The 21,582-nt window shown below is 43.2% G+C and overlaps 1 protein-coding gene across 30 annotated transcripts in view; it reads right to left on the reverse strand.

Moving 5' to 3' along the window:
* The window catches only part of RBFOX1 (RNA binding fox-1 homolog 1), an 845,440-nt gene that overhangs the window by 226,951 nt on the left and 596,907 nt on the right, over positions 1 to 21,582 (reverse strand). For all 30 annotated transcript variants that reach the window (XR_015300686.1, XR_015300685.1, XM_086941201.1 and 27 more), the window contains exon 8: positions 370 to 426. Coding sequence is in view for 28 of the 30 variants with exons in the window: in XM_086941201.1 (XP_086797327.1) it covers positions 370 to 426 (57 nt within the window). In the remaining 2 variants the exon portion in view is untranslated. The remainder of the gene's footprint in view (positions 1 to 369; positions 427 to 21,582) is intronic.

A 21,582-nucleotide genomic window follows, 5' to 3' on the forward strand; every position in this document is an offset into this window, starting at 1 on the left:
GCGATGAGTTTTCTTAACTTCTATGCGTTTTGTATGACAAAAAGAAAGAAAAATGTGTTAGCACAATTATAAAATCAGAAAAAAATGCAAAAAAACAAATAGTGACAATATTGGTAAGGTAGTTCTATAATTTTCAATCTGCTCTTATGGTAGTTGAAAACATTACACGAGAAATCATTTATTGTTTAGGGAACAATATGTCATAGTGCATTATGGCCAGCACATTAAAAGCAAACATTTAAAGAATCAAGCAACATCAAGGAAATGAATTGGTATCAATTTTTTGTATGCAAATCTAAACAATTGCTTTCAAGTGATGCATTTCTTTTTTGTTTTGGTAAACTTTTACAATACAGAAGTCATGATTACCTCCTTTCTGTTGCATTCTTAGTGTTGTCCAGTCACTGCAAAAGATCAGTCCTGGGTCTGTAAAAGAAAGTAGGCAGAAAAAGGTAAGGAAAACATTATTTTTGCATGGGCTACAAGGAGATTTTTGCTGGATCAGTTTACTTCTCCAGAGGTTTCAAAAGTACATCACAGCATGCTTTGATAAGGTATGTTCTCTTTATTTGTCACAAAGAAAACACATACTAAGTTAATGTTTCATCTATGGAGCAATCATACATTAAAATTGTCCAGCGAAGAGCACATTTGTCCATTGTCGAATCATGAAGACAGGGTCCAAATTTCAGGATATCAACATACATTAACTTTCCTTGAAGTTAATTTGTTTTGAACTGAACTGCTTTGTCTACAGGTATGCTAAAAAGAAAACTGGTATGGAGTCAGTGTTTACTAACTTAAATCGGACAACTCTGGAATATATGTACGATTTTCACCTCTTGTAGGTCATAAATACTGAACTAATCTCACTTCTAAAAATGTTTCCTGAAGGTGTGTAATGAAGGCACTAAAAGGTGGTCTCTGCATCAGACAGAAGGATTCAATACTCATAGACCCCCCCCCACAATAGCTGAACCATAAAACCATTGCAACCCACACAGATCACTAGTGGTTCTATGTAGGGATGGCGGGAACTCGCAGAGTTTCACTGCGGAATAATGTATAGTTACATTAAAACTTTGCGAGAATCCACGGAGCTCCACAAATGGGCGAAAATCTGCATGTTGCGCTGCAAGTTAGCACCAGCAGTAAAAGCAGAGCCGAAATATCTGCACGAAAAGCACCATGAGGTGTGCAAGAGCATGTGGTCTTTCGAGTTGATTTTGCTACCGTGCACGTAGAAAATCTAATTGAGCGACAGCAAATAAACTCGAGATGCAGCCCTCTTTCTCAACAACCGCTCTCATTAGAAAATGTGCTAGGGCAGGGGCGCAACTAGGTCTTAATTTCGGGGGGGGGGGCTAACATGGCAGAGGAAGGGGCGTGGCTAATGTAAATCAATGGGGCGGGGCTAAAATGGCAGATAATCAGGATCGGTTAATGCTCAGGTCAAGCTGAGAAAAAATGTGGTGAATTCTGCATTTGAAACTGGACAACAATTAAAGCACACATTTTTGTTAGTTTGATGCATTGCCCCCCAAAACCCATACTCACCCTGAATCTTAAAATTACCCCTGGCACACCAAAACACATACCCGCCCTGAACCCTAAAATTAACCCCCTCACACCCTAAAACCCATACCAGCCCTGAAATCTGTAACTACCCCTGGCACCCCAAAACCTATACCCATCCTATCCCTAAAATTATCCCTCCCCGGCACCCCAAAACCCATACCCACCCCACACCCTAAAATTACCCCCTGGCAACCCAAAACCCAATACCACCCTGAACCCTAAAATCACCCCCCTGGAGCCCCAAAACCCATACCCGCCCTGAACATTAAATTACCCCTGGCACCCCAGAAACCATACCCATGCTGAACCATAAATTCCCCCTTGCCCCCCAAAATACAAACCCACCCTGAACCTTAAAACTACCCCAGGCACCCCAAAACCCATACCCATGCTGAACCATAAATTCCCATCTGGCACCCCATAACCCATACCCACCATGAACCCTAAAATAGCCCCCTGACATCCCAAATCCACACCTGCCCTAAACCCTAAAATTACCCCTGGCACTATAAAACACATACCCACGCTGAACCCTAAAATTAATCCCATGGCACCTTAAAACCCACTCCCACCCTGAACCTTACAATTACCCCTGGCACCCCAAACCCCATACCCATGAACCATAAAATGACCCCTGGCACACCAAAACACATACCCACGCTGAACCCTAAAATGTCCCCTGGCACCCCATACCCACCCTGAACCATAAATTCCCCGCTGGCACCCCATAACCTATACCCACCCTGAACCCTAAAATTGCCCCCTGACACCCCAAAACCCACACCTGCCCTGAACCCTAAAATTACCCCTTGCACACCAAAACACATACCCACGCTGAACCCTAAAATGTCCCCTGGCACCCCATACCCACCCTGAACCCTAAAATAGCCCCCTGACATCCCAAAACCCACACCTGCCCTAAACCCTAAAATTACCCCTGGCACCCCAAAACCCATACCCATGCTGAACCATAAATCCCCCCCAGCACCCCATAACCCATACCCACCCTGAACCATAAATTCCCCCCTGGCACCCCCTAACCCATACCCACCCTGGACCCTAAAATTGCCCCCTGACACCCCAAAACCCACACCTGCCCTGAACCCTAAAATTACCCCTGGCACACCAAAAAACATTCCCACGCTGAACCCTAAAATGTCCCCTGGCACCCCATACCCTCCCTGAACCCTAAAATAGCCCCCTGACATCCCAAAACCCACACCGGCCCTAAACCCTAAAATTACCCCTGGCACCCCAAAACCCATATACATGCTGAACCATAAATTCCCCCCGGCACCCTATAACCCATACCCACCCTGAACCATAAATTCCCCCCTGGCACCCCATAACCCATACCCACCCTGAACCCTAAAATTGCCCCCTGACACCCCAAAACTCACACCTGCCCTGAACCCTAAAATTACCCCAGGCACACCAAAACACATACCCGCTCAGAACCCTAAAATTACCCCCTGGCACCCCAATCCGTAACCCACCCGTAACCCACCCTGAACCATAAAATTACTCACTGGCACCCTAAAACCCACACCCACCCTGAACTCTAAAATTACCCACTAGCACCCCAAACAAAATGAACACTACATTTGCATATTTGGAGGGGACTGTCCTCTTTGACGTTTCTATGTATGCAAGTCAAGAACAACATTCACAGTAACCTAGATATGTAGGCTTTAGGTAATGCTGTGCTGAAAAATGCATTAACCCCTTCCATGCTGGTGACGAACCCCAGCCGTCATGCACTACGGTGCTCGTGTGCTGATGACGGCTGGGGTTCGTCACGGCCCGCCCGTGTTCGTCCGGCGGCCGCACACGGGGAAAATCGCGGCCGCACGGAAGGGGTTAAAGTTACTGGAACTTACACAAAAAACTGCTGCCTGCTCTTCTGATACTATACTGTGGAGTCTGGCTGATCAGCAGCACTGTTTCCTGGCATCCAGCCCCTCCCGAAGGTCTCACTGTGTAGATCAATGTGGGTCAAATGCACAGACAGCAGGGGGAAAGGGATGGCCAGTGCAGGTGAAGCTTTTCCTTTGTAAATTAATTCCTGCTGGCGTCATAGGGTTTGCTGTCTGTGCACTTGCATGGAATACACATCTATACAAGTGCACAGACAGCACACCCTGGGCTAAGATGCCAGCAGAAATTCCTTTACAAAGGAAAAGCATCATCTTAACTGGCCATGCCTTCCCCCTGCTGTGCACATCTTCACACCCCATGCTCACAACCCATCAAGTGCTTAGGTGAAATCCCTGCCTTCAGGCAAGGATTTCACCTCTGCGCCACTGTAAAGGAAAACAAGAGGTCAGGGCAGGGGGGTCGGTTCACTCGGTGAAACTGTTCAGAGGCTGGCTGTCTGGCTCGGGCTGCTGGGCCTCTCAGAAAGCATTTAAAAAATCACTTTCTCGGATCGGATGCGCAGCCTTCTTGCACCATTTCAGTGCGTGTAATCTTAGCCCGGGCAGAGGAGGCGACCGGGGGGGGGGGGGGGGGGGGGGGGGGGCTGAAGCCCGGTGAGCCCAATGGGTGTTGCGCGCCTGTGCTAGGGTGAGTCAGATCTCGCTTGCACTTGCATTTCTGGAGCCTTGTGGAAAACAATTTTGCCACGTGGCGACTAGCAGAATTTATCCGGAACTCCTCATTACAAGAGTAATGAAGAGTCACCAAATTCCGCAAGTAGAATGAAACATTCCTCCCCTTCCATGTTCTATGCAATGGCTTTTTTCCTCTGCTAGTCATTGGCCAGATTTGTTTGTTTCAGGTGAAGTGACCTGATATTAAGTAAAATGGGAAAGGTGATGTAGAAATGCAGTACCTGAGACATCTCTGAATATTTTGAAAACCAACTAAAATCGTTTCCTTAACAGCACTTACACAAGAACAGCACACCACAGCACAGCACAGCACTCTTCTCTGGTGCTCATATTGGCATATGTATTGCATTTGGCTGTTAACTAGATTTGGTAATAACATTGCTGCACACCAATGCCACTTGATCCAGCCTCTGAATAGAACAAGGGGTAGTAACTGTGTTACCACTAATTTTGCTACATTTATTTAACTTGGTATCACAGTCGGCCTGTAAAGTTGCAATGACAGCAGAAATGTGAAGTTATCTCATTACTGATATCTTTCAATGTCACCCTGTGAAACAGGGCATCATAGGCTTGCCAGCCTACCAGTATCTTTTGACATAGGTCAGTACACAAACTCACTTTACGTTATATTAAGTTTTTCAGTCCTTTAGTTCTCTGGTGTTTCTAAGAGGTGTGAGAGCATAAGCATTTTTAAGTGATATATGCCACCTCCCAGAGAACAGATGTACCCACCTTAGAAGCACCAAGCCAGTTCTGATGTTTTGTAGGTAATGTACTACCAATTAAAAATAGGCCACAATCATGGGTTCTTTTTTCTGCATCAGAAAACTGTCCTGATTATTTTGTGTATGTGAACACTTTCAACAAAAATATACATATTGTTGTAATACAAAGTCAATTAGCCGAGGTGTAAGTTCTAAAGATGGTTTATTTAAGCTTAGTTACAAGGTAAGTTCCAATTAAGTAGGTAAGTAAGTAGATGATAGTAGATACCCCCACCAGAAGCAGCCTCCCTGCTGCTCAGCCTCCACACTCCAACTGACACTCATATCACCAGGCACTCATGCATTCTATGACCTCACCAAGTATTCAGCATTCCATTTATCACCAAGCACCCTAGCACTCATCCTGGCGGAGCAGTAGGGGGATGTAGCTAAGGAAAAGGAATGGCAACAGTTAAGTTACAACACATCATATCCATTTATATCTGAGACAACACCACATATAGTTCTGCCACAAAACCACTAAAAAGAGAAATAATTCTAATGATCTAATTTCAGTTATCGCATGTACAGTAATTGGATGACCACAGACTGTTAATGCTTGCATCACAAGCACTCTAAAAGTATTGTCTAAACCAACATAGGGCCTAATTATAACGTTGGTGGTCCGGGGAATGCCGTTGCCGTTGGCAGTCTAACTATCCACTACCCTGGCAGTCCGACCACTGGATTTCGAAGCAGGCAGGTTGACCACCACAAGACAGTCTCCAGACCGCAGCCACCATCAAGATCACAAATTCTGCAGTGGCAGCAGAGAAAGCCTCAGTCTATGGGGGTGGTGCCAACATGGGCACTGCAGTTGGAATTATGACCTGCCTATCCGCTGACACTTTTCATTGTAACACCATCATAAAAAGGTTGGTGGAAAGGCAGGTAAAGTGCCACACAAGAGTGCCCCTGGACATATAGGTCCAAGTTGAGTGTGGCCGGGGCCCATGTTGTAGCCCCCATGCCAGTCATGTCGGTGTGCACCGTTTGCCACGCAAAACATGGTGCATTAAAAATGTCCCATGACTTGCTGGCCGCACAGCAGTGCAGCTGATACTGTCTTCAGGCTCTCGCCTAGAGCGGAGGAATGCCACCAGCCCCAAAGGAAAGTTGTAATGCGGTGGTCAGGATGCCACCGGCTTGGCAGCATTCTCCTGACTGCTACCGCTGCAGGCTAGCGGTCTTCCCACCAAAGTCATAATTAGCCCCATAGTTATGTCTCTCCTTGGATTATGTTATATAAACAGCCTAAGAATGCTAATAAGCATTAGAGTGCTCTTTTGCTCCATATTTTATACTGTCAGTGTATTCTGTTTTGCTCCCTTTCAATACTTACTATCAGGGTTGTCTTGCGGCTTCAAAGATTATTGTTTGTCTTTGTGTATACAGACAAAATCTAAAATTGAGTTTTGCTGCAGCAAAACAGTGCTCTATATAGGCAAATTGAAAAACACTATTTAGTGCTACTGCAAAATGGCCCTGACCTCTCAAAAAATGGTACAAAATAGATTATCTTTAATATATGTTATATGGTAATAAATCCTCTTTTAACAGAACCAGTTCTTTGTTTTCCCCTTTAAACAAAAATACATCATAAAAGCAGGAATATACACAGAAAGGATTTAAATTAAAGCAAATTTAAATTGCTCAGTGGGTCGTGTATTTTTAAATTTACTACCTTTGTTTTTACGTTTTGATTGTTGAAAACATATTTTGGCTACCACAGATACTAAGCATAATGACATTCAGATTTAAGAATTAGAATGTGTCTATACACGGCTAGAAATCTGCACTGGGCACTCATCACTTCCATCCAACTTAATACTTGGAAATTTGGTAATTTACCCAAAATAAGAAAACTAAGTACGTGGAAGGGAGAAGGGTGGGAATAGAGGAGAGGGAATAACACAGTCCCAAAACGTAAAGCCAATGTTCAACCATCTATCTTCCATGGATTACTGCTCTGTGATTCACATCAGTGGCAGACTTTAACTAAAATCTACAGGAGTGTAAAACTGCGCTATATTTTCAGGGTAAATGAGAAAAGGCTGTATTTACCACCCTGTGTTTCCAAATAGGATAAGCACGCGCAAACACAGAGATACATGAGAGCTGTAAACTGCATATTAAAGTTTTACTGCTTTAGGAGAAATCAAAGAGTGGCAGATGCAAAAACCAACAGGGGGGCAGATTCTGCATCGAAGCCATAAAAATATACAGCCGCTTTAATGGGCAATTATTCTTTGCATTTGCGTGTTGGATGAAATTTGCATGAGAGCGCCATATGCCTGCGGAAAGGTGTGCCATCAACATGGATATATGAGCCCGTTGTCTCCCTGCCATCTCCGGTTTCCTACCAATGCCCCGTTCCCTTGCCACCACACACACTCGTCTGTCTTCTACCCTACGCCTTCGTAATGTGAAGCACAGAATGCGTCGAGTTTTGAATGAATCAGTCGGAGCCATGTTCTCTCTGAGACATAGTAACAGTTTGAAGGAATGCAGTGAGAGCAAGGGGAGGCTAAACCAGGCTTGCAATTAATTCCAGGGCTTGTGAAGGATCCCTGTTGGGAAACTTCATCAGAGTTCCTGGGCAATGTATTAGAAACAAAGGCATTTTAGGTGACACGCTGAGGGGGGATAAATGGAATCATTTGTATCCCAGTGATTCGTAATTTCTGGAGCGGTGAGCGGCGGGCTGCAGATGTTCAGCCGCAGATAGGTTGACAGCGTTTAAAGCAGTGTTCCAGGATGCCCACTCGGCACGTTCACTTCATGAACTGTGCCACTCCAGTTGGCATCAAGCCTTCACAAAACTTTTGGCAATGTAGCTGGTAACAAATTATCTAGCATTTGACCCTAAACAGAAGGATGTAACAAGACTGCTTGCAAATTACAATGACCTCTAAAAGGTGCAATTTGCCCGACTATGGCAGCCAGTTGGTCAAATGTCCAGCAATTCCAGTGCCAACAATCACACGTTTCTAGCTACTTTCACGCCCAACCTTGCATCCAAAGAGGGCCCCTCGTAGCAGAAGAATTAAAGCAATATCACAATAGGCACACTATCTCAATTAATGTGAGTGAGTGGGATCCGATAGAAATTGCTAGGTTGTATGTGCAAACAACCTGTGTTTAAAAATGCAAGACATTTTGCACATATTACAAGAATGTTAAGATTTACTGCTCTCTTTATTTGATCTTTGTGCATGTTTCATCCTTTAACTAGATTTTCCGTTAAGCAATTCAATGTACCGAGGAGTATTTGTTTTTATTTTATTTATTTATAAAGTTTTATATAGCGCAAACTTGATCCCGAAGGATTTCAGAGCGCTTTACAGTTTGAGGGAAATGAAGGTAACAGATCAGTCCATGAGTCAAATAGGGAATATACATAGGCATTGTATTAAATAGTACCTACATAAAGGACCATATATGAACCTGTGGTAAGCGAAGAATGGGTTAGTCAATGAAACAAAATGACAAAAGGGGAGCAAATACAATTGTAAAATACAAGATATAGATATTGACACAACAGCCATCTTAGTTGGTTATGCAGTCATTCTACTCACTCATGAAAAAAATTAATCACACTTACATTTACACACATACACAATTATACACACAACACCTCATTTATTCAAACACATAGTAACTCATAGTTAATATGTTAAAAAATCACCATTACAATGATACACTCAAGGAACTTAAAGATGTTTTCATCCAAACTAAGTCTGAAATGCGCAGGGTAAAGTGTGCTACCATGTCTACCTATGTATTTTATCACACCACTAAATTTGAAGGAAAGGGCATGCCAATGTACTTAAAATTCATAACCAAGCAGTCCCATCAGTTTGTTCTGACATGTCTCAGACTTGGTATAGTACATAATTTAGTTGCCTTCCCTGAGATGAAAGTTCCTAGCCATTCCCCCTGTCCTTGCGATGGTCAGACTAGGCAAAGTACTCGGCACTTTATGCTTATTTGTCCACTCTATATGCATCTTCGCCGTCTCTATCTCAGACCTATGTTTTTAAGATTATCAGTGTATACTATTACCCAAGCATTGGAATTATTATTTGCACTTGACTCTGCAGACACCTGTTTTTTTACTGCTACTTTTTTACTCAAAGCCATTTCTCATAGGAAAAGTCTGGTGTTTTAAATCTTCCTAAATTCTTCATTTCTGAGCTATTGTTTTATTATAATGTTTGTATTGTGTTTTATTGTACGCTTTTGTGATTGTTTTTAATAGTCGAATAAAGCTTGAAAATTGAATTGATACACTCATTCATATAGTTACTCTCAAAATCACTGACTCTTACATATACATATTTATATACACCAACTCTCACATTTTTTTACTTTGTTGAAGATGTACAACTAAAACATATATTTGCTCACCAACACACAAATAAATACACTCAGTCACCCAAACAACTGTTTCCACATGCACTCTTAAACCTATACACCTAGTCAATCAACCATTCACACAACTATGCATAGAGTTACACACACCCCATACAACCACATACAAACTCAGTGTCCAATACAAATACTCACCCAACTAATCAATAACTAATTTACACACTCATGTAGTTAGTGACCAACTGATGCAGCATGTTATACAACAACAGAGACATCGATGCACACATTCACATAGTTTAGTTACTAATCCATGTCTTTTAATTACTCATTTGAACAGACAATCAGATAGCTACTAAATCCGCCATCCAGTTATATATCCACTCAATTTTCAATACAGATTAGTATATATATATATATATATATATATATATATATATATATATATATATATATATATATATATATATATATATATATTCACGAACAGTCCACTCCAATCAGGCTAGACAGAAGACCAGCACGCCATACCTTCAGCTTCAAAAAGTTTATTAAATTCGAGCCCCTACCCCCACAACAGACGCGTTTCGCCCGGAGGCTTCGTCCGGGCGATATATATATATATATATATATATATATATATATATATATATGTATATATATATATATAATACATATACATAATACATATTCAAATTTCAAACTAAACCTCATTCTCTAGATGATGTCATCAGTGATCTCATTTGAGATGTCATCAGTGATGCCATCAGCGACACCACTGACCACCTCACGAACGATGCAACATGTGACATCATCAGCAGTGCACTGCGGGCGCGCGAGCCACAGTCAGCAGAACCAACTACAACAGAGAAATTTCCAAAGCCCTGCATGAGCGAAACGTCCAGCCAACTACAACACCCCCGAAACCCATGGCCTCCCCTGTGAATATATATATATATATATATATATATATATATATATATATATATATAGACATAGATATAGATATAGATATAGATAGATTATGAACTCGACCCAAAGGTATTAAAGTGCTTTCCAAGAGCAAGAGTTACATTATACAAGGTAAGATTTATGTTGTTTTAGGCATGGGGAGATTAAGTAATTTGCACAGGATGCTCAGTCCATGTCCTTCACTGCTGAGATACATGTGTTTCCTTTGTCTGCAGGTTTCCTTTTTTGTGCTTTCCGGACTTTGTGGTCAAGGCATATTTCACTTTCTTGTAAAATTAGGTTTTAGCCTAATGATTTTAGGAAAAGTAAACCGGAGAGATGTGATTTCAGGGACTTTGTTCAATATTGTTAAATGTGAATTTAACCTCATGTTATTTCAACACTAAATATCTTCATAAATCATGCACATACATAGAAGCAAAAGTAGCTACTTGACTTATTTCCATTTTTCTTACAGGACTTTGCCCTTTCTCTGCAGCACTGATATTGGTTTAGATTTCTAGATTTTTCAAAAACAGCTCATCTGCAGTATTAAAAGTAGCTCTTACTTAATTTTTGTTTGTTTTGATGACTGCAGATTGGCATTTGGGTTTTACTTGTTTCACTAAATGGGTGCTGGCATTTTTATTATTACTTTTTTATTGGTTGATCCAAGTACATTTTAAGATTCAACATTAGCAACATCCAGAGTTTTGTTTTCTTTAGTATCCAATTAGCATGTTAGCGAGCATGAATCTTTTTTCCAATTCTGTTCTCTACCTTGAAGGTCTGTGCGGGCTCCAACAAATGACACAGGTGTGCATCATGATTGGGATTTTGATGTTCTTCTAACTACAGTACAATTTCTCAGTGAGTTAACGCTTCCCATACTGTATTCTCCAGGGACATCCCGCCCTCTTTCCTCGTCACCTTTCTCATCTATGTGGGTTCTGTGGTAGAGGTTTGGAGAGGCAGGGCACCAGGACCGGTAAATTGTTGAGATGGGTGGTAGTTCCAAGGCGCAGCACAACCTTTACTCCCCTCACCTCAAGTCTGAAGAAATTAGAAACAGTCTGTTCTCCCCCACATCCCGGCAATGCCATTGCCATGGTTGCTAACCGTCCTTCATTGATCTTCATACTACTGTACCCTCAAACTATCAGATGGCATGTTTATAAGTGTCCACAAATAAAAATCATTTATCAGGAGTGGCTCCTCTATTTGAGTTTGGAGCATTGCCCCACAAAGAAAAGCCCCAGGTCAGAGCTGCAAAAAAATGGTAATACAATTTCTATTTTTACCAATTCATTTTTCTGGCTACCAACCCATCCTGAGCTGAGTGTCAGGAGCAGGTGTGGTCATTGCCACTGAGAGGCAGCCGGGTGCTGTGATCTTAAATTTAAAATGTGCATGTCTCTATAGGAGGCCATCTTGCGACGGACAGCCAGACATGCTCTTATAAGTGCTGGGAGAGGCACTCCCTCAAATCCTGGTGCTTCTCTGATGCTGGAACCAGCATGTGAGCAGCACCAGGATTGATTGGGGAAGTTGGCTGGGTCCTGCATTGGAGGCTGCCTCGAAGAGAGAAGACTAATCGAGGAGGATGTTGCATCATGCAGGAAGTGTTTTTTTATTTAAATGTTGCCACCCACCCCGCTACTCTCGGTATATGCCAGATGCCACTGCCTTTTATATTATTCCTAGAAAGTTTCAAGAAAGTTGAAACCTGAAAAATCATGTCTATCTAGAACATACAATAGCAACCCCAATAGGTCAGCTTTGAGACCTATTGGTTTGTGAATGGTTTGTGGCCGTGTTGTACAGCATACCTGATGGCTGTAGGAAAAAAACGCCTATGATGAGGCTAGTCGCTCCATTCTGTAGGCACGTGTCTATAAAATGATACAACCTTTTTTTCCTTTTTATTAGCTGATTTGAGTTGTATCCACAACTAAAAAGAAGAAATGTGTGAAAGTGTTTTTTTAAAGTGCAGGTAGGGGGATCAAAACAGAGGCAGGTGAGGGAAGAGCAACACAGAGGGCACAGGTAGGTGATGCAACACAGAAGGTGGGAAGGACAAGCAGCAAGCAATACAGAAGGAGGGTGTCAGAGAGGAAAGGAACACCGAGGGAGGGGTATGAATGTAATAGACAGTAGGGCGGGGAGGAGGAGCAACGGGCAAGAGAGCAACGAAGAGCAAGCATAGAGAAGCACATGAGAGAGAAAGCAATGGGGAAAGACACAAGAGCTAGCACAACATGCAGAGGGTGGGGAAAAGTAACAGTGAGCAACAAGCAGTGCAGGGGGAGGTAAGTACATAAAGGAGACAATTGGAAAACACATGTACTCTTCTGGAATGCTTGACATGAAAATAAGTGAGCTTAAAAAGCAAGGGATGGGTCCCTGTAAGCCAGGCAATCAAGAGATAGTACTAGGGAGGGAAAAAACACATAATCGACAAGCTGAGGCATGGACGAAGGGCAGGCAAATGAGCGTGACAGGAAAGCCAACCAATGGTAAGAAAGGAATGGCCTCAAGTCCCTGTATTTTCTTAGTAAACCCACAATATGTCTTATGCGCTGTATGGTCGATCTAACAGTGATAACCCTTTTAAGAAGGCTGCATAGGAAGCATTATTTAGCTACATATATGTTATATAGCTGTTCCTTACCTATTTCACTCACCTTTAAACAACAGTGGTCACATCCAAATAAAACATGTCATGTAGCTCATTGGAATGTACCACTAATTTCAGTGGTGGGCGCTTTTGAGTCCAACGCTTATATTTTTGAAGCCATAGTTCCCTTTATAAACGCCCTGAGCAGTACCAACACTTCATTGTAAATGGCTTCGATATCTTGGGCTTCTGTTGTGCCTCTTCCGAGGCCGTGTGCAGTCTCTGCTTCACCAATAGGCAGCGTGAGTAAAGGGCTCTGAACACACAAACAGGTATGTTTGTGCTCCTGACAACAAACCAACAAAATCTACAACTAACACAGAGATTGCGTTTCTTAGTAAAAACACACTCCGCTAAAAATGTCCAACTTTTTTTTTTTAAATCATCACGAAATGGACACTCGGATTGGCCAAGCCTTTCTTCATAAAAATGGATTACAAAATTAGGGCCTGTAGACCTGGCTGTCTTTTTGATTGTGTGAGGTGTACTTTGCTGATGATTCTAGCATTGTATGTCTGGAAACACGCGGTTGACATAATTAAAACAATTATTCCCTTCAAACACACAAAAGCAAATGTTGCTGGGTGTTGCTTAAGGAAAGATAAATCCGCATTTCGGATTTACATGTCTGAGACGGTCTCGGAGAGGCATTCTCATTTCAAATGCATTGAAAAGGAAAACAAAAATGTCTAATTAATATACAAGTCTAATCGCCACCCTCCACACGTAAGAGCCATTTTTCACTGTTCCCTTTCTCTGTGTAATCTCAAAACTGACATAACAGAAACTCAACGGCCTATAAATCTGCGCTCGTTTCTTCCTTTAATATTCATATTCTGGTGAAATACAGCTGCGTGTTGCGCGAGTCTCTTACAACATGCAAACACGTGGATAAAAATATTGTGAGATGCGTTTCTCCGCCACACTGCTCGCCATTTATTTCGCAGAAGACAATAAACGCCTTCCAGATCGTCCCTCAGCCTGCTGCACACTAGGCGATTAGTGATTAATTACCTCGCTGCAAATTGACATGGCACAAGAAAATTGACATAGCCCTGATTAATTAACTTTTTATGCAAGATAGTTACTTACAAAACATTGCGCGCAGTAATTGAATCCCTTCGCACAAAGGCACTGCAAAGGTTTCAGTCGAACACAGATTACTCTAAAGTTTCCACATTCAGCAACTGAGAAAGATCTACATCAAGCAGTGGCGCCCGGCTTGGTATCAATGTCCTAATTACATTGTGACTTACAAAATCTAAGCGATTCGTGAGTTTTAATGTTCAGTGGCCCTGATAACAAAGTGCCACAGAATGGGTGGAGGCATTTACTGCACTCGGTACACATCTGTGGTGAGCTATTTACATGTTGCCTTAAATATCTTCTATTACGGCTTTCTTTAAGAAAATAGGAAGTGCATGTCAATCTCTTGCTTTTGTGACACAATCAGCATGTTTCGGTGTTTACCGGCCACTTCTACCCTGTTTAATTCTGCATGTCTGCTTAAAGTTTTCTGGGGGAAAAATGCTTGGGGTGCAGTAATGACCACAAGAGCCAAAATTGAGCAGGAGGAGTTACAACAAATATCAGAATCGAACAATTGAGAAGTAAATGGGACTTTTACAATTAAAGTCCACAGAGCGTGGCTCCCCTGCAGCCCTTTATCGAATAATTTTACACCACAATTCAGATAAAGGCAGAAGCGATGGGAGGGGACAGCAAATCAGGTAATAGCATGGTTTAGCACGATTAAAGACATGCATGCTATGACCCCTCACAGACACCACAGGTCTAAAACCTTGTCATCGTGAATGTCAGCAGCTCCTATTTGCTGTTCAAGGTATATAGGAATGGCAAGAAGTGATAAACAAAGGAGACAGATATACAAGTGGTGTGTTAATATTTAGTTTGTGTTGCTGCCTTTATGACCTTTGTGAGGCCAACAAGGCAGGGAAATCCTTAGTCTCATACCTAAAATACAAACAGAGACAACACACCCTATCATCCATCACTGACTCACACAACAACACGCACACTCAACACAAAGATATCCTGCGCACGTTCTGCGAGTTCTACCAGGAACTCTATAGTAGAGACAAGACACTAGACCAGGAAGGGGTCCCAGAATACCTAAACAGATTAAACCTCCCTAAGTTATCAAACGAGGAGGCACTGAAACTTGGTGGAGAGATAAGTGTGACCGAAATTGGCATGGCAATTAACTCACTTAAAGATAACAAGGCCCCGGGCCCGGACAGCTATGCAGCCTCCTTCTACAAAAGCTTTAGGACACAACTACTCCCAACTATGAGAAAGGTCTTCAACCACTGCGAAGGGGTGGGTAGAGTGTCGAACTCCATGTCGTAAGCAAACATAATAGTTATCCCCAAGGAAGGCAAGGACACACAACGCCCCCAGAATTACAGACCCACATCTCTTATCAACTTAGACAGCAAAATCTACACCAAAATCCTAGCCTTAAGGCTCAACTCGCTACCTCCCCAACTGATAAGTAACTCACAGGTAGGCTTCATAAAAACACGCATGTCGCAGGACAATACAAGGCTCCTCTGCCACGTCCTCGAACAGTCAACCAAATCCAACAAATCTGCAGTGGCAATCACTCTAGACGCAGAGAAAGCCTTCGACAGAGTGTCCTGGCACTTCCTAGAACAGTGTATGAAGACATACAACCTGGGAGATAGGGGGGAATCAAGAGTGAAGAATTGTAGGTAGGAGCCAGGCTGTTTAGGCCATTTGTGTGGTGGGCGTGTCAAAATCAGGCATCTAGGTAAATGAGATCCCTCATCCGTTGCCCCCAGATGCTTCCAAAAGCCAGGTTAAACTGCTGAGTAGGCCTCTGGTAGCCCCTGCATATTCAACTGGCCCCACTGGTACCTGCATTTGCGAAGATCTTTCGTGGCTCACCCGACCGCCATGATGAGTCAGGCATCTGCCTCCAGGAGTGTATTCTTCCCTGCTCACTGCACTGGAGGGGAATCTTGGAATGTGCATGGAATGTAGTCCAGCCAGTCAAGATTTGAGCCGTTAATGGGTGGCACTTGCTGTTATGTTTTGATGTGGGTGAGGGGAGAGGACGGCTCGTAGGCCACCCATCCGCCCGCCAAATTTCTCCTGTTGAGCGCTCAGGTGATGTCACGGGGACGCAGACGCCTGCCACTTGCCCGAGGGCAATCAGTGCTTCAAAGCCCCCACGGTGCTCAGAGCCGCCCTGCTCCAGTCCGATTCTTCCAACCGCCATTTTGTCCCAGCGGCTCGTCGGCAAAGGGAATCTCGCTGTTCTACGTCCGTGCCTCCCTACAGCTATACAGAGATCCGTGGATGGCCCCTGGCTGTCAGCTTTCCAAATCCGGGGTCAAAGAAGGACCAGACTCCCGGGGAACTGCCCGAGAGCGATGCGGACAGAGATAAGACATTGGAATGGACAACCACATATATGTTGCACTATGGAAGGCTAGTATATGTAACATATCAAAGAACATATATGGCACTTACAGGTAGGTACAAAAGGTTTACCATTGCATATTTTAGAATGATTATGTAACTTTCATAGGCAGAGGAAGTTCAGTGAGTAGAAGTCTTCGAAATTCAAGAGATATCATGGAAACAGGAATGCAAAAAATATGTTGGCACTGCACCCAAAGGCATCGGAGGAAGCTGTTTAGCTGCATTTCTGTCTTCTTCACATTGGAAGTCTCATTGAAGGGTTTCTAGAGTAGAATATCAGCATATTCTCTGTTCAGTTCCCATATTTTCCCTAAGGTCCTCTTTTGGGCTTTGCTTCTAGGAATGATCATGTATAACCACACAGAAGTTCTACATTGTGATACGGATGACAATCTTTCAACTACATCTGCCCACACAGCCCTAAAGGGGGATGTTACTTGAGCCTAGGAAAGGATTGTGAGTGCAATATTACTGAGGCCACTGACAATTTTGGCTCTTGTGGTGGTGATGCCTGTATTAGTGGGCTAGCCAGTCGAGTGCCATTGTGTGATTTGCGCACCCTTTTCATTGGTCTTCCAGCATTATTTTATTTCCCAGATGGTTAATGCAGGCAGGTAACCTGAATAAACATATTTGAGCGTAATTCATTTATGCATGACTCCATGTCATCTTAAACACTGCTGCTTTTACGAAAAGTTATGTATGCATATCACGATGTGTTGGCAAACAGAGTAAACCACTGCCACACTGCCATAGCCTGAAGGTGATCCTCTTCCCTTTTCTATTTCTGTTTCAAAGTTGGGTGGCCTGCTTGCTTGTTGTTCCTCAGTACTTCTGGCCCTTCAAAATTGGCCAAGATATCTGGTGGTGTGTCTATTCCTACATGAGTCTCCCGTTGCTGGCGGATATAGCAACTGGTTCTCCCTGCCTCCCCTACTCTGGTGGTCAACATTCTATCCTTACTACTTACTTCCTGTTCCAAAACATCAGAAGAAACAGAAATGGCACACCTCGACCAGTTCGGACTATCATTCTCCTAAAACGGCATAATTCCACATTTTTTGTGTGAAACATTTTCTTGTTCTTTTTCCAGACGCGATGAACTATCATTGGATTTCTCCACTGAAGAGGTCCGACATTATTTCACTAACTGTATGATACTATATGAATCGGACTAAACCAAACACTCACGAATTATGTCTGTCATTGCTGGGCGCCTTTGAGACACTTGGGGACATATTATCAAGAACAGGCGATAAAATTATCGCTGCTTTATCGGCAGGAAACTGCCGCTAAAGGTGCGATAACGGCCTTGATAATATGTCCTTGTAAATTCCCATAGCAGCCCAGGTTCTGGTGTCAACCTGGGCTGCTATGGGAATTAACAAGGGCATATTATCAAGCCCATTATCGCCGCTTTAGCGGCAGTTTCCTACCGATAAAGCGGCGATAATTTTATCGCCTGTTCTTGATAATTGTGCTTTTATTCCCCTGATAAGTGAGGTTAAATTAACAGTAACTATAGATATTATTCTGAATTTTGAAAAGAATCCCGAAGCAAGAAGTGTTTTTTGAGAGACAATGATCGTATCTGCCGTTTTTCCAAGAGCATTGTTTCTTGGGAGAGCCGCAAAATGGAAAGCCGGGAGGCTGTGCGAAGGTAAGTAAAGCATTCAAGGTAGACATGGCAGTTTCTTCAAACCATTCAAATAAAAGACAAACATGCGAATAAAATAACTTCCTTGCCAAACATCACACTGAATGACACAATAATTTATCTGAGATATATTCTAAAATTAATCTTGACTTAAAAATAAAAAAATCATACAGTCTTAAAAATGTCCATGGCTTCTTCCTGAAATTGGCATAAATTGTGCCACAATTCTGATGCCACATATTGCTGAAACAGAACAGGACTATGTTATCGAAACACTGAATGAATTATCATATTTTATTGTATAACCAAACATGTCATGTTTTATTTTCTCATTTGCTCCATACGAGAAAATATAAGGTATGACCAATAAACAGCACAGGACTCATTTCGCATTTCAGCCAATGATTTTTCCCCAGCCATAAATAAATCTAATGAATGAATTCACTAGATAAATCAAATATACAGTACCTTGGCTCCTAAATGTGTGGTAATGAGGTTCCTTGCAGCCTGGGAGTGATATTTTGCGACCTGCCTGCTCGGATGTATTTGACTATTCCCTGTGGGGATGCATTTTTCAACGTTCCCTTCTGTGAGGGAGAATGAATATCAGCCTTTTGCATTAACATGGGTGGATAGCTTAAGTCATTTGCAAAAGTAATTTCCTTTATATTAAGTGGTATTATCAACCGCAGGGTAATTTGTCGGTGCATGGCAACACGAGGGACTGAGAATGAATCTCGGGTGGTGACGTCTTTATTAAGAAAACTTGCGGTAAACGTTGGATAACCAAATCCGTGCAAACTTCTCACCTATTTATTCTAGCTACTTATAAGATACAAGACAAACTCTTCCTTTTTTTTCTATACAGATATGATGGAGAAAAATATCTCAGATCAACACGGGCTTACAGATCTTTAGAATCAAGCAATAGGTTTATGCACAAAAAAAAAAAAATGGGCGAGCATTAACCTTTCCAAGACTTTATTAGATTCAAGGTAAGGGCGTTGGGGATTACCAGGAGTGTGGAAATACTGAGTAATCATTGCTTTGAAACATCACATGACACTCGTTCTACAGAGCACCGTTTCTACAGAGCACCGCTGCAGAAAAAGATACACCTCAAACTACATTACCCACACTTACTGAGGCAGGATACATTTGAATGACCACTTGCTCTCCCACCTACAGACAGGCCCGGACTGGCCGTAGCGGGCACCGGGCAATCCCCCGGTGCGCCGAACGGGTAGTGTCCGGTTTTGGGCCCCTGGGGGCAGATTTTGTTACAGGCCCTGGCAAAGAGCTCGGCGGCACCCGGGGGGGGGGGGGAAAGTTTTGGTTCCCAGTCCGGCCCTGCCTACAGAATCGTCATATTGAGAAAACACACACCTGCAGATATTATCCTGACTGCCCTGCAAAAGGGCACCATTGAATAGATTTGGGAGGTGGGGTGAAACCGCTGAGACGTAAGCTCATGAAATGCAGGTTACATCTTCTCTATGGTTTTTGGTACTGTCTTTGCCTGCAGTTGCAGTTGGAGATTCCCCTGGATAAGTAAACTCAGTTTTTAATGTGAGGCTGTTAGAACTGGTTTAATGTGCAGCTGTTAGAACTGGCATAGTTTGGCGTGGTTTTCTCTGTCTTTTTGCATCTGCCTTCCTGTTTTGAACTGTTTGTTGAACTTTTATTTTGCAGGATTAAGGACTCTGGGCACTTTACCACTGATGACCAGTGCTAAAGTGCATGAGCTCTGTGTCTAAAATGGAATGGCATTTGGTTTCTCCATTCTTGGCATATTTGAGTTACTGATAAGTCCCTAGTACAGTGAACTACATGTACTCATGGCATGTAAATCAAATGCTACTAGTGAGTCTGCAGCACTGATTGTGCCACCCACATGAGTAGCCCTTCAAACATGTCTCCGGCCTGCCACTGCAGAGCCCGTGTGTGCCGCTTTAAACTGTCATGTCAACCTGGAAAGTTTACCTGCTTACCAGGCCCAAACCTTATCTTTTATTACATGTGAGGCACCCTTCGGGAAGGCCCTTGTAGCCTAATGGGGAGGGTGCAGTGTATGTAAAAGGTAGGACATGAGCTTTTACGTTTTACTGTACCTTGTAGTGACCAACTGCTACATTTGTTTTTCACTACAGCGAGGCCCATCTCTCTCATAGGTTAGCATTGAGCTTCCTTGTAACACTTTACAAGTGTAACTTCCAATTGGGAGCATATAGAAAATTGGAGTTTGGGGTCTCTTGACTCACAATTCACAAACACATCTTTTATTGAAGCTGGGTTTTAAATTGCAGCTCTGAAAAAGCAACAAAGTTGGCATTTTTTACTTTAACCATTCAGTGCCTTTGCCTGTCCCTAGAATATATGTGTGGGTTGGATGACAGTTGGGCTTTGTGAGTTCACTCTAGACTGTCACACACAAAGGGAGCTGTGGTGTGCCATGCATATCCTGATGGCCCATCACCAGGCTGATGAGTCTTCCTGAGGTAGAGTAGTTAGAGGGGATGACAGTTGCACCTGAATAGGGCTGTTCCTGGCCCCTCAAAAGAGCTGCATAACCCCCTATGGTGTGTCTGTAGCTAGGGCCAGAAAGGGCAGGGTCTTGTGCACTACAAAGAGTCTCCATACTTCAAAGGCAAAAATGGGAATAAGTACTGGACCTCTGCCAACATATACTCAGAACACTACTGGTCTGATGACATTCTTCCAGGAAGAAGAGCCGCTGTGCTGTCAGAAGGGACTGCTACGTTTCTGCTTGCTTTGCTGTGTTGCCTGCTGTGTCTTGCCTGCAAGTGAGCGGACTGGACTTTAGTCTCTACATCCTCTTTTCTAAGGTTCTATAAGGGCTTGATTGAGCTTGCCTCCTGTTGCTGAAGTCCCAGGGACATCAAAGACTTCACCTGCATCTTGCTACCAGTACCTGGGCTCCTCTGATTGGAACCCTGTTGTACCAAGTGGTGCCAAACCAATCCTGGGCCAATGGAGTTGAATTTGGTTCTGTAACCAAGAAACCGAAGCATCAACTCCAAAGCATCAGTTCCGAACTGACGCATCCCTGTGAAACTGATGCATCACCGCTACCTGCACTGAAGCCGTGGATACTGCTCACCGAGTGTGTGATGCTACGACCTCGACTTTCAATGCAGCTCGTCTTTCCTGCCGAGCCTTTGAACAACTGCCACTGCGTGAGTCTCGAGCACTACTTCACCGAAGTCTGTATTGCATCGCACTACTCCAACGCCGACACATCCTCAGCTCTGCATGGCTTCTGATCAATGCATTGCCTTTCGACCAGCGGTTCAACTTTTGTGCCAAAGAATCGACGCATCACACTGTGACATCGATTCATCCTCGACACTGGGACATCGAATCATCCTCGACAGCGTGTCACTTTCAGGAACCAAAGTATTGCACCCACAACCAATGCATCTCCTCCTCTGCGCAATGTATCGTCCCAGAGCAGTAAAGCATCAACAACCTTGCGCC

Source organism: Lissotriton vulgaris, chromosome 10, assembly GCF_964263255.1.
Source record: "Lissotriton vulgaris chromosome 10, aLisVul1.2, whole genome shotgun sequence".
Taxonomy (NCBI): domain Eukaryota; kingdom Metazoa; phylum Chordata; class Amphibia; order Caudata; family Salamandridae; genus Lissotriton; species Lissotriton vulgaris.